This window comes from Alligator sinensis, unplaced genomic scaffold (genome assembly GCF_000455745.1).
Source record: "Alligator sinensis unplaced genomic scaffold, ASM45574v1 scaffold194_1, whole genome shotgun sequence".
Taxonomy (NCBI): domain Eukaryota; kingdom Metazoa; phylum Chordata; order Crocodylia; family Alligatoridae; genus Alligator; species Alligator sinensis.
Window position 1 is genome coordinate 65658 of NW_005841945.1, and position 13609 is coordinate 79266.

The 13609-nt window shown below is 40.6% G+C and overlaps 1 protein-coding gene across 25 annotated transcripts in view; it reads right to left on the reverse strand.

The window, feature by feature from the left end:
• Window positions 1-722: 722 nt before the first annotated feature.
• PDLIM5 (PDZ and LIM domain 5) overlaps window positions 723-13609 on the reverse strand; it is a 196262-nt gene continuing 183375 nt past the window's right edge. For 21 of the 25 annotated variants that reach the window (XM_025199487.1, XM_025199485.1, XM_025199501.1 and 18 more), the window contains 4 exons: window positions 10908-11088; window positions 9467-9587; window positions 4922-5037; window positions 723-4287 (listed from right to left, as the gene is read on the reverse strand). In XM_025199487.1, the coding sequence (XP_025055272.1) occupies window positions 4198-4287; window positions 4922-5037; window positions 9467-9587; window positions 10908-11088 (508 nt within the window). In that variant the 3' untranslated portion in view covers window positions 723-4197. Of the gene's footprint in view, window positions 4288-4921; window positions 5038-5084; window positions 7878-9466; window positions 9588-10907; window positions 11089-13609 lie in introns of those variants that run through there. The other 4 variants (XM_025199497.1, XR_003093179.1, XR_003093180.1 and 1 more) reach the window with 4 other exon arrangements.

Genomic DNA, 13609 nt, shown 5'->3' on the forward strand with positions numbered 1-13609 from the left:
TTCTGGCTTGAGCAGTGAAAGGGGATTTGTTGTGAAAACACACTGTTGAGTTTTAAGCCTATAAATCTTACACTGGATTACAGTGTCTTAATGAATGAATGACAGATCTCTTATTTTTTGTCGGACCATTTTAACGCTAAATGACGTTGTGATTAATAGAAACCAAAGCTTTGCCATTAAAATGTCAAAGGTAGACTCGATGCCTTTAAAAGTTTGTCTTCTGGAGTTTAATATACTGTTTGCAAATAGACTTGCATTTGTCTTATTTATAGCCTAAACACTGAAGGAGAGGCAAATTTTCTGTAAAATTGCCTCTAAATTTTATAGAGCCATGTGCAATTTTCTCCTCTGCTTGTACAAATAACAGTAAAAAAACAACAGGGCCTTTGCCTAGTTAGGAGATTCTCCCAGTTTTCACAAGCTGGGTAACTGCCCACATTACAGTAGATAGTTAAGTATTCCCAGGTGAAAGCAGAGAAAGCTTTATGCTGTGGCTAAATACAGTATCAGATAATGCTCCTCTTAAGAGATAGGATTGCTATGAACAGCGTTAGTCCAACAAAAATATCAACTGCATTCAAATAAACACTACAGAATAGTCTGGTTTTGGCTAATGTTGTGGAACAAAGAATGCTACATCAATAGGAATGGGCTCGTGTTATTGTTGTGTGCTACCTTGTGGAAATGTGGACAACAAACAAGCAAACAAACATTAAAATAAATACAATTCCAGAGCTATTTATTAATATGCGTACATCAGGATATTGCTTCGTTGTTTGTGCTTTTTATAGACATTTTTTCAAAAACAAAACTAAGATTGAACAAAGATTTGTTTTATGAATTTTGCAAAGGTGAACAAACAAAATTAGAAGGCAAAGAATAACAAATACAAGCGAACAAACCAGAAAAATTCTTTAGCTGTTGATTGAAGTAAAGCAAGATGAAAAAAAACTATAATCTGTGAATTGAAATATTTTCCCTTTACTGCTCTTAACCAAGCCATTTCTATTATCAGAAAATGCTAGCAGCTCAGCAAATGCAGCCAATAATGACTGCTCAATATATAAGCGCATACTGTACCACTAACCATCTTTTGCCTTTATATTTGCAGCAGTGTTAAATTAAAATGTAATTGTTATTTACTACTAATTCTATATCATAAATTAGTTAGAACATGCAAAATCTGCCATCTTGGTTCAGTTATACATCTTTAAATCCCTTTTACCTCAGACACAGAGTTTAGTCCTGTCCTCCAACCAGCCTAGTTTGAGAAATCAGTGACTGTATATGCATGCAGCGGTTGATTTTCCAAAAAACTGGCACATCTACAGGCACACCTGATATTTACTGGAAGGCAGATTTAAGCCCCTAAATTCTAACATTTGTTCAAAGGCTGGACCCTCAATGAAGCCAATTCTGGTGAAAAATAGTTGTGAAAATTGTGAAAACCCTAGCTTTCAGCACTGCTCAACTAGCTGTGCTGATCTGCTACATCAAGTCTGTCATCAGAAAAAAAAGTGTGTGTGTATGTGTACACACACACACACACACACACACACACACACACACACACACACACACACACACAAATCTAATGATTTTGGAGGTAAATAAGCAATGCTTCCTTAAAAATAAAATCAAAGATATTAATATGAAATACTCCTACCCACAATAATAAATATTCAGTGAGATGCACAGCATTATAATAAAGTGCCCTACTAGAATCTCACCTCTTAAAAACATTTATATATTGACATACTGATCCTTTGGGTTTCTGCTGTAATTATAAAATGTGTTACCTCCCTTTAATATTAAAATAGATATCAGTGATTTTAAGTTATTAAAAAGAAAAGAAAACAAGTCCAGAAATAGAGCACAAATTAAAAAGTGAACCAGCTGGTTAAAGAAATGCTATTAAGCCTTTCCAGGCTATGTTCTTAGCAACTGGGATAATTCTAAATCCTGGTCCACAAGGATTAAGAAAGATGATTCCAATAAATGTTTCAAGTGAAATAATTTTAGTACAACTCCAAGCAGAAAAAATGTGTTACCTCTTGAAACCTATTGCATCCCTCCACTTTTCATATATTTTTTTAATTGCAGAAAGTGCAGTGCACTTCCAGCCTAGCCATTCTAATCTCCTTCCCAAATATGTGCTATGAATTTCTGTTGGAAGTATTTATTTGAGCCCCAGCTTTGAACATTCTAGTTGTTTCAAAGGCAATCAGTCTTCCTGCTCAAAATTATTCTTGATTCCTATACATTACCTGGCCTGCCTTCCTGTTCAAAAACCTACTCATCTCTTGATTGTTCCATTTTGTTTATTGGAGTTTTTTTTGGCCTATCCACATCAACCACATCTAGAAGACTGTAAACATTTTAAGTTGCTTTACAATATTTCTCCCATATCACTGGAAGTTAAAGTGTAGAAGTGTTGAGAAAAAAATACCCTCACGAAATACAAATTAAATACTACCTATTGCACAGCCCTGTCTCAGTGAATTCTTCTGAATACTACGGATCCTTTTAGAGTTCAATACAATAGGTTTGTCTTCGTATATATTCTACACAAATATTTTCTTTACTGAACCATGGCAAACAAGAGTACATGTCAATTCTTTTCATTTTATTTTCCTCATACCATTACTAATAAACTTTTCCTTAGTACCAATTCTAAAATGCAAATGTGTACTTAACAGAAAGGCAACAAAGACTATCTATCTAACTTCTCTATTTAATCAGGCAGTATATAAACCTGGCTTCAAGCAGGATTCTCATTTGGGACAGAGAGGACCCCTTCTCTGTTGTCCAACTCTCCTGGAGTGAAATTCACTCTCTGGAGAGAGTCAGTTCCTTTCTTATACATCTACAATACTACTTCACTGGTGTCTAGGCTTTGTTCTGGCTCTGCACAGGGGTGATTTTCACATTAATCCAGAGAAGATGTTGGCAAAGTCTGTTGGTTTGCAATATGTGCATAATGACAGCATTATCTCTGTTCCTTTTCAAGAACTGAGACACACTGAACTGCCTAACTCAATATTATATTATCCAACAATCCATTCTTTATGACTAGAGGAAGACTGAAAGAGAGAATGAGCTAAACAAATCCTAGCACATAAACAAGAAAATAGCTTGCACTAAACAAACAAACATCATATATATAAATATATATATATTCATGAGCTACATCACAGAGGCCGTGTTGGGAGAAAACAAAGTCCTGAGTTGCACTTCAGAACTTTCCCTCATAACAGAAGGAAGAAGCCTCATCTTCTGGATACAAAACGTTGTTACATACAGACTTAACATAGTTTCTTTCCCTTTCTTCCTCCCCCAAGCACTTCTAATTGCTGAACTGTGAGCATAAAAGTACAGAAAATATTAAGTTTAAGATCTGATTAGACAGTTCCTGTCAGATGCAATTTCATACTCTGACATTTTTGGCTAGCATTTTGGTGATATGCCACATCTGAAAGAACAGTGTTCCATGTGTCTACTCCGAGGCTTGAGGGGCACTTCTTAAATCATTACTTTCCATTTGAATAGCTATCCCATAATTTGGAGGTCACATGTAAATCTCCACACTGTTCTTTGTGGGTCTATTACAAATTTGATTACCAGGGGCTTCATGCAGTCCTGTGAGAGTGGACGACAAGCATGGACCATGTGAGAGTGTTATCCAAAGTGAAGATTTCATGCATTAAAACATGTTCCATATATCTTAATCCTTATCTTTAAGATTCTTTTTTCAGTGCTAATACTGGATTTTAGTTTTAACATTTTTAGATATGTTTTCAGAAAAACATTCATACCTCTAATATGATTTGGATATCTAAGCCAATAACCCCTTTCTTTCTGAATAGCAGCAAAACCAGGTTTTATGATAGCAGGTCTGAATTTGTAACTGCTTCATTACTGATATTTAAACAAATATAAATTTACCCATATAAATAATGAGACCAATACAGGAACATGCTGGGTGTGAAAATACAATCATCCTAACAATTAACTCTTAGCATTTAGGCTACCCGCCCTCTTTTTACTGAAAGAAAACTGTTCTTTGAGAAACACTCTCACATCTCGCTTCTATTTCTAAAAAGATGTATATAGGTAACAAACAATTCATGGAAAATGGACAGCCAATGAATTCCAATCTTCCTCTCAACTCCTTAAGTTTAAGATGTGGCCTAAGAATCAGAAGTTCACAGAGTGAGCATGTTTCTTGCATAGTGGCTTATCCTTCTTGGAGAAGAAAGTTTGACCCTCCAGGCTGTCACAACACACCTGAAAGGAGATTGAGACAAAAAAAAAAGCGCCCAATACATTATTTAGAATGCCAAATCAGGGTCAACACACATGGAACAAGGATTGTTATTCATTATTCAGGAATATGCATTGCAGGTGGACTATTAAGCAGTAGTGGTCAGTGTCAGCTTAACCGTTCCCCTAATGAAGTCACTAGAATTTTTTCAGCCCAATGGAAGCACAGTGAAATCAATATTGAAAATTTAAAAATCCCATTGTCAGGTATTGTTTTTCCTCCTCATGCACTATAAATTGAAGTATAACAGCCCAAAGTTTTAAATTAATCTACAAGATGTTCGTGTAACTTGATGTGAATACAAATGACACTTTTGACATTCTAGATGCACACATTTCTTTATAGACTTTTAATGCTACCTTCAAGCAGTAAACATCAAAGGTTAAACGCTAGTACATGTGGCCATGGACCAAACCAAATGATCTGTACAGGTTCCAAAATTTCACAATAGCAATGCACCTTCCAAATAACTGTGAAAGTGTTTTTTGTTTAGGTTATGAGGATAAAAGACATTTCAGCTGTTACTCCTGTATTGACCAGGTTAGCATAAGCACTGCTGCCACTGATATGTTTAAAATGCAGAACAGTTTTACTTACCGAGCACACAAAACAGGTGTCATGCCAGGTGTGGCCCAGGGCTTCAAGAAATTTGTCACCAGCTTCAATGGGAAATTCACAGCCATGGCACATGGTACCAAAGAGGGAATAGTAATCTGTACCATACAAACATAGTTTTATAGTATGAAACATGAGTGGGAAAGCAAGACTTGCAAGTCATTTTGTTTTTCAATAGGTGGCAATGTGTTTTGCCTTTGACCTGCCAAGTTTCATAATCTCAGGAACAAACCTTCAGGGGATGGGCACACTAAATTGGGAGTTCCTAGGCTGACAGATGTGGAAAGTCTCTCTACTCACAGCCTGATTCTTTTTGCAGGTTCCTTTTCCTTCCACAAAGGGCCAGCACAAGATCTATGGACTAATTGGGACCCATGCAAGTGTTATTTTGAGACCTGACATTGTCCATGCTCACCCTCCACAGGGAGTAAGTTTTCCTTTGAAGGGAATATTTTTAATCTACACTCAGGTACAATGGTAGTTGCCGTGTTTAGCTTGGTTACTGCTTAGTATCATCTAGTTTTCTGGTTTTCCTTTTGAGGCATCAGCAGTAAGTAAGACAATTTAAAGCAGGTGTTGGCAACCCCCTGCACACATGCCAGAGTAGCACGCAAAGGCATTTTGCTTGGCACATGTGTCTTGGGGTGGATGGTGGGAGAGCTGCGAGGGACCCTATCTTTGTTGTGGCAGTGCAAACCCAGCTCCTTCCCCACTGTCCGCTGTGAGGCATGTGTGCACTCACTGCCACCAATGAACTGGACTGCAGCTCCCTGGACCCCGGTGCAACTGCTTGTAGCCTTCCTACCACTTGCTGAAAGCAGCCTGGGCTCTGTGGCAGGCAGCAGGGGCCTGCCTAGAGCCAGACCAGCTGTGATTGACAGCCAGGAAGCTGCAAGCAGTTGCATTGCAGTCCATGGAACCCTGACCTGGGTTGTTGCTGGTGGCAGATGCACGTGCACCTTGGCACAGATGGCTGCTACAACAAGGATCAGGACCCTCACAGCTCCCTTGCCATCTGCCTCTGGCATGCCAACAACTTACAAGTGGAAGTTGCAGGTGCTTTTGGCACCCGGCCCAAAAATGTTTCTAACCCCTGATTTAAAGGCTTCAGCTCTTTTTCTCCTTCATGCCTTGGATACTGTGACATAACATATTTTTTCTCCGTTTTGTGCTTCACATAGGACTATCGCAATATACCCTTCTGTTCAACCTCTTAATGCTGACAGACCAGTTAGAACACAGGATGCTTGGACATCCAGCATTTTAGGCGACTGTGAAGCTATTTAATCTAGGTGTCTACACTTGAAAGCTGGACACTGTAGGCTAAAAGTACAACTTTTACATTTTCTAATAAAACCCTTACAAATTAAAAAACTGGGAAGAAGGAAAGATGGGTAGGGCATGTACTCTGTGCCTCTCTGAAGTGTGCCATAGGTTCTTTAACCACATTAATAGAGAGAACCATTAATATAGAATTAATGGTTGCATGTGAAGGGGAATTGCCCACTTTCCAGTGGATGAAGTTCCCTCAAATTGACATCTTATTTGAAAGCTGGCACCTATACAAGAGATGACTGCCACCAGTGCCATGCATTATGAACATATGCATGGCATATGTTAGCAAGTTAATATGCTAAGTTAACTTGTACAAGCAACCTTCTGACCCAGAAACAAGCATACTACAAAGATACTATATATGGAAAATGTATAATTTGTCATAATTTTCCATGTACAGAATCTAATTATTGAATTAGGGTGATCTTAAATCCTTTGTTCAAGCCCCTGTTCAAAGCCCCCTGATTGTCACTGCCTACCCATCCTCAGCCAAGTGTCTGTTCAACATGCTCATGAAAATTTCCAACAATGGTGATTTCACAACTTCTCTAGGTTGCCTGTTCCAATGCTTGGCTATCCTCATAGTCAGAACGTTCTTCCTAATCTCCAAGCTAAATTTCCTCTGCTGCAGATTGAGAGGCCATTGCTTCTACTCCTGGCCCTAGGGCCACAGAGAAAAACCCATCTCTATCCTGTCTGTAACTCACCTTCAAGTACTGGAAGACTGTTATCAAATCCCCTCTCAGTGTTCTGTTTTCTAGACCAAATAATCCGAGATCTTTCAGCCTTTCCTCATAGTCTTGCTCTGTCCGGGACTCTTTCCAATCTACCCCTATCTTTTTTGAAGTGTAGGACCCAAAACTGGACACTCCTGGTTAGGCCTCACCAGTGCCAAATAAAGGGGAAGAATCACTTCCCTTGAATTGCAAATGACACTTCTTTTGATGCAACCCAGGATACTGTTGTTTTTTTGGCAACGAGAGTACTGTGGGCTCATATTCAGCTTACGATCTACTGTAACCCCCAGGTCCTTCTCTGTTGTACTGCAGTCTACCCAACCATTTCCCAGTTTTTATTTGTACATGAAATTATTTTGTCTCAAGTGCAGGTCTTTGTACTTGTCCTTGCTGAATCCCATCTGATTGATTGTGGACCATTTTTCCAGTCTATGCAGGTCATTCTGAATCCTAGCCCTGCTATCCAGTGTGTACACAGTAGTACCCAACTTGGTGTCATAAGAAAATTTGCTAAGTATGCTTTCAATTCTATCATCCAAATAATTAATAATGGTGTTGAACAATACCAGACCTAGGACAAATCCCTGGGGAACCCCACTTGATAACTCCTCTGAACTACAAATTGAGCCACTGATAACTACTCCCTGAGCACAATGATCCAATCAGTTCTCAGAAAGAATAGCTAATGGCTCTGCAATTACCTCAGCCAATTATTCCAGTATGCTAGGGTGCATCCTATCTGACTTGAAAGCATCTAGCAATCCTAAGTAATCCCTAAACTATTTTTCTACTACCCTAGACTGTTTGTCTCCCTATCTCTATCCTTATCTCTGTTTGCAAATACACTGGTCATTTGATAGCTGCCCCTATATATGAAGGATGACATAAAAAAGGCATTAAATACTTCAGCTTTCTCTGCATCATTTATAACTAGATTATCTTCTGCATTCCATAAGCAAACTATAGTTTCTTTGCTCTTCCTTTTACTTTTCACATACTTGTAGGATCCCTTTTTATTATCTCTTATGTCCCTTGAAAGTTCCATCTCAAATCATAAGTTGGCCTTTCTAATCGTCTTCCTACATGCCTGTGCACTTCCACAATACTACGGCTAAGTTTCTACTTCTTATAGGATTCCTTTCTTGAGTTTCAACTGGTTAAAGAGATTGCTGAGTAATCAGTCTGGCATACTGTTGTGACACAAAAATGGGAAGGGCGTCAGGGTAGCTTGTTCCTGTGTCCTTAAAAAGGCCTCCTTAATATCTAGCTTCCTTAAAGTATAGGTGAGAGGCATAGTGAACTCATTCAGCACCCAGGTCAGTTGGTGGGAGTATGCCAAGCCTTGTAGATGGAGGAGTGCAGGGAAGGGACTCCTACATGACGAGGCTGTTACTGCTGCCACTGTTTCTGCAGTAGCAGTTTGGGCTCTAGCAGCAGCAGAACCATGGCATGGGCACCCTGGGAGCTGCATCTGGAAGTTTAGCAGCAGAGAGTGGCAATTAATAGGGCTGTGCGAAGCTTCAGTCACTGATCTGATTTGGAAAGACTCAATGATTCAGACATAGACACAACTTTAAATGTTTTTTCTATACAACACAAGGAACCAGGTGGCTCATGAATGCTGAGATGCTGGGGCGGATGGAGTGTCTCACAGGAGTGCGGGGGGTCCCCAGTGCACTTGGCACTGGACCCAGAAGTGGACCAGAAACACTTCCGGTCCACTTCCTGGTCTGCAAGGGAGCGTGCAGGGGACCCCACCCTGGCTTGGTGACTGGTGCCTCCTGGGTGTGGGGGGGTACCTGGGGTCCCCCCGTGGCCAACTGCTGATTTGCGGATTGCCGGGGAGTACAGGGGGGATCCCCCGCATGCTCATCAGCAGACCCAGAAGTGGCCCAGAAGTACTTCCAGGTTTGCTGCCGAGCAGGCAGCGCCCCCCCACAAATGTTCCTGTGGGACACACCATCTGCCCCACCATCTCAGCGTTCACAAGCCATGTCTGGTACCTCGAAGTATGTAGAAAAAACATTTAAAGCTGTGTCTGTGGCCAAATTGCTGATTCTCTGAATCAGGACTGAATCTTCAGAATCTCCAGATTCAGATTTGGCCAAATCTAATTGTGACAGTGATCTGAATTAAATCACTGTCCCCAATTTGGGCCAAATCTGAATCTGAATAAAATACTGCACACCCCTAACAATTAATGCTGCCACCACTCCCTTGCCACCAGATTTCTGGACCTTGGGGAACCCCATGGGCTGTATGACAGTTCCTTGGGCCAGGGGTTAAGCACCTCTGGGCTACACTGAAATGAATAGTTAACAAGGGCTAGTGGGAAAATATCTGTCAAAGTGAAGGAGAGAAAAACAAATACCTGGATATATATTTTTTTAAAAACCCTAGCAGCAATCTTAGCTATGAATTTCCAGGAATTAATGGTTGTTTTTTAAAAGCTCACCTGTTTCACAGTACGGATCCCCATCTTCCAAATGAAAGACATTATTGCGGATGGGATTATGACAGGCCACACACACAAAACAGGAAACATGCCAAGTTTGTTTCAAAGCATTGATGACTTCCTGTTGGGGATTAAAAAATAAACATTAATAAGGTAACCTTGCTGCAATGAGTGAATTGGGATAATCATGTTCTGAACTCGGTGTTTTGCTTATCAAAATACTTTGGTTTTGTACTTTACACATCTTGGTTGATATTATGCATTATAATCTACTCTATTTTTGTTATGTGTGTCCCTATCTGTGAGAAAGGACTGGCTGAAAATTCTTTGGATGACATGTGAGGAGCTGAAATTTAACAGTATCAGTTCTCTTTGCAATAGGTTTCCATCTGCGGCAGTAAGCAGATGCTGGGGAAGTTTGTCACTTATTCATATTGAGCAATACACATCTCTGAAAGCAACCCCACTGATTTCAGACAGACAGTATGTCTCAACTTTCATGAAGTCTGGGAATAATTAATCAGAACATGTTAAAGAATTATGATTACGTTGTTCTGTTTTGAAAGACGATATAATACTGAATGTGACTTGAGGCCTGCAGTGCCAAGGCCGCAAGTTTGCACTTTGAGATGAAAAGGAATTTTTCTTCCCAACTTGGTTGGGAATATTTCACTGCACCTCAAGGCCAGCCAAAAAACACATCCCACAATGTCCAGCAAAATGTGATTATTTCTCCTTGTTTTACATTTTTCTCTTTAAATTCTGTAAGAAACTGCCAATTAAATCTCTTTTCCTAAGAATAGCTAAGAACTGAAGCAGCTACTAGGAGAAAAGGCTGAACTCTGGAAAGAGAAAACTACAGATTCTCTTCTTCAATAATGCCAGGGATCAAAAAGGGCAGACTGATATTGGAATGGATAGAACTGTATATCCTATAGCCTTATTTACATAATGTCAGCTTTAATGGGGCTAAACCAGTTATAAAAGAGGAGAAACTAGCTACAAAAAGGGCATCTAAATTCTGACAGGACCATGGTAAACATCCTTCAATATACATATATGTCTCATCTAAATACCTTCTCTCTCTCCACACACCTATACATACATACATGCATACACACACACACACACACACACACACATATATATGTATTTAGATGAGATATATATGTATATTACAGGATGTTTAACCATGGTACTACCAGAACTTAGATGCCGTGTGTGTGTGTGTGCGCGCGTGCGTGCTTCCCTACTTGTGCATCTTAACCCAATGTATTGTAAATGGAAAAGAACTTCATTGGACTTGCTACTGAAAAAGAACAAAATGTAATGATCTGTAATAAAGTTTTTCAAGCAGGCAAATATTTTCCATTACACATAGAGAAGTGTTGTCATTAATAGTCACCATTTATGTAAGTCATGCATGGCACTGATTACTTACTCCAAGTATCTTCCTCTGGCACCGAGAACACTCAGGAGCAAAGAACTTTTCATAACAGACCTCACAGTAGAGGGCCCCTTTCTCTTCCACAAACCCAATATAAGCCATGGAGGTTTTGCAGTGGGCACAATTAAACTCCTCTGGATGCCATGATTTTCCCAAAGCCACCAAAAAAGGTCCTCTGGTTAAAACAGAACAGACTAGTTTAGACAATGTTATGCCACTGTAGTGACAGCAGTGGGAAGTGTAAATAACTGATTTATGTAAATCACTGCTAATGGCTCTGTGATATGAATTACAAACCTTTATCAACCAATATCTTTTGCACTGTTGAATAATTCTGTGCCCATTTTAACATATTTCAAATTATGCCTAAAATGATCTTTGGTCATAATGTGTGCTAGTGGCTTTTTGTTACACTGCATTTCAGAGTTTTATTTTTGAACACTATAAAATATAGTGCTAGAGTGCTGGTCATTGTTTGGGAAGAAAAAAAAATGTCTCTTTGCATTCCAAACTATTTCCATCCATTGCAAAAAAAGAAAGATACTTAATTTAATTATACTTTCCTTCAGCGTACGTTTGTATCAAGGTTACTAATGTTAAAATAGATTTGGCTCCATTAAGACCTAATAAGATCAGTTCCCCTGGAGAAGAAGAAAAATTCAATAGAGGTTTTCATGCAGCAAGTTTATTACAGGCATTAACTATGCCAGGTAAGACATGGCAATTTTCTACCATCATCAAAAGTTAGGCAAGAATATTCCATGCTCAGAATAAAAGAAAAAAAGTCAAGCTATCATCATTTATTTAATATATGCAAAATGCTGAAGCTTCTAAAACACTAATTTTGGTACATCAACTATGTTAATCTGGGATCACAGAATCATAGAAATTAAGGACTGAAAGGGACCTTGAAAGATCAGAGTCCAATCCCCCTGCTCTGGGCAGGAATACCACTGAGATCAAATGATCCTAGCAAGCCTGGTTTTCTCCGTCATCCTGGTTTTCTCGGTTTAAAAATCCAAATTTTTTTGATTAAAACCCCTTAAAATCCACGTTTTTCTGTGGTTAAAATGAAACACCACTACATATACAGGTATCAGTTAGACACAATTTTTTATTGATATATTTACAATTTTAAAGCAGACTGCTGGTGCCCCTCACTCCTGACCCTCTGCCCCCCACCCACAGTCCCCCAGTGTGTGGGATAAGGAGGGGTAGGTGAAGCTAGGCAGAGATGTGTGGGGCAGCAGGGGTGCCCCCCCGCCCAGATTTGTACACCCACAGCGGGGCTTAGGGCTACAGCCTGGCTGAACCGGCATGGGCAGGAGCCACCTCCATGGCCCAGCTGGGAGAACCTGGTGCAGGAGGGCAGGGTGGGGCAGCGAGTCTTGTTGCCACTGTCACCAGGACCCCTACACCAGCCATGCCGCCAGCAGCACATGGAATAACTGACTGAGGGGGTGAGACTGCACTGCCCTCACCTCTTCCCACTGCCAGTTGCTCACACGCTGGGCTGCAGCTCTATCCTGCTACCATGGCCTGGCCACTGCCACTGCTGCCACTCCCCTTAGGCCACCTGCACTGCTCCCCACCTCAGCCCACCTCCCCTCCAGGGTAGAGGCACAGCTGAGTGAGTGAGCAGCTGGCAATGGGAGGAGGTGAAGGCAGTGCCTTCCCCTGGTCTGTTACTTAGTGCATTGCTGTTGGCACAGCTTGTGCAGGGGTCCCAGTGGCGGTGGCAGCAGCAACAAGTCTCACCACCCTGCTCCACCCTCCCCTACTGGGCCATAGAGGTGGCTCCTACCTGTACTTGTCCAGCTGGGCTGCAGTCCTGTGCCCGCTGTGGGAGCAGAAATTTGCAGGGCACTTGCCCCACAATAGACTTACCTGTGGGGAGCTGTGGGAGCTGCTCTCCACCATGCTGCCTGACTACTGCAAGCACGTGTGCATGCGTACACGAATGTGGTGTCCCCTACCTGTGGTCACATTTCTCCTGCTCCCCCCAGCCCCAAGCAACCCCCTGCAGGCTGGAAGAGTTCCAGCCTGCAAGGGGAAACCCATGGTTTCCCATGTTTTTCTCCTTTAAAGGAGAATATCCATGTTTTTCCATGGTAAATGGAAAACCCAGATCCATGGTTATCAGGCAATATGAATCAATCTAGTGCATTAGTATCCACCATATTACCAAATGAAAAAAGAAACAACATAAGGACTCAGAACATTTCTGGAGTAAGACAGCAATTTTTGCTTACTACTAAAACAACTGGAGAAGGGAGAGAGAAGGAGATGTATTTTTGCAATTAATTTCAAGGGAAGAGTGGAGTGAGGAGACTGGAGGTAACCACAGGATTGGAAAGTAGGTGGGAAGAAGAGAGTGGGGAATTTTACTGAAGGAAGGTGTGGATAATTCTTCTTTCCCACACCTATTTGTTAATTTGATGGAATACCTGCCTTAAAAAACATGAGGGGACAGCAAAATAACACAGGATAAAAACAAACTTAAAATGGCTCGGGTTTCATCTTGTAAGAAGAACAGAATTTATTTACAAAATAGTATCTGATCACATTTGAGCACTGGCGAAAGTAGTTAAATAGTTTTCAGAAAACTGTTCTTGTACCTTGGAGAAATCAGTCCAGAATTACTGTAGCCAAACTCCAGGCTTCCTTGTGGATGCCTGAACAGTACAAACACTGAC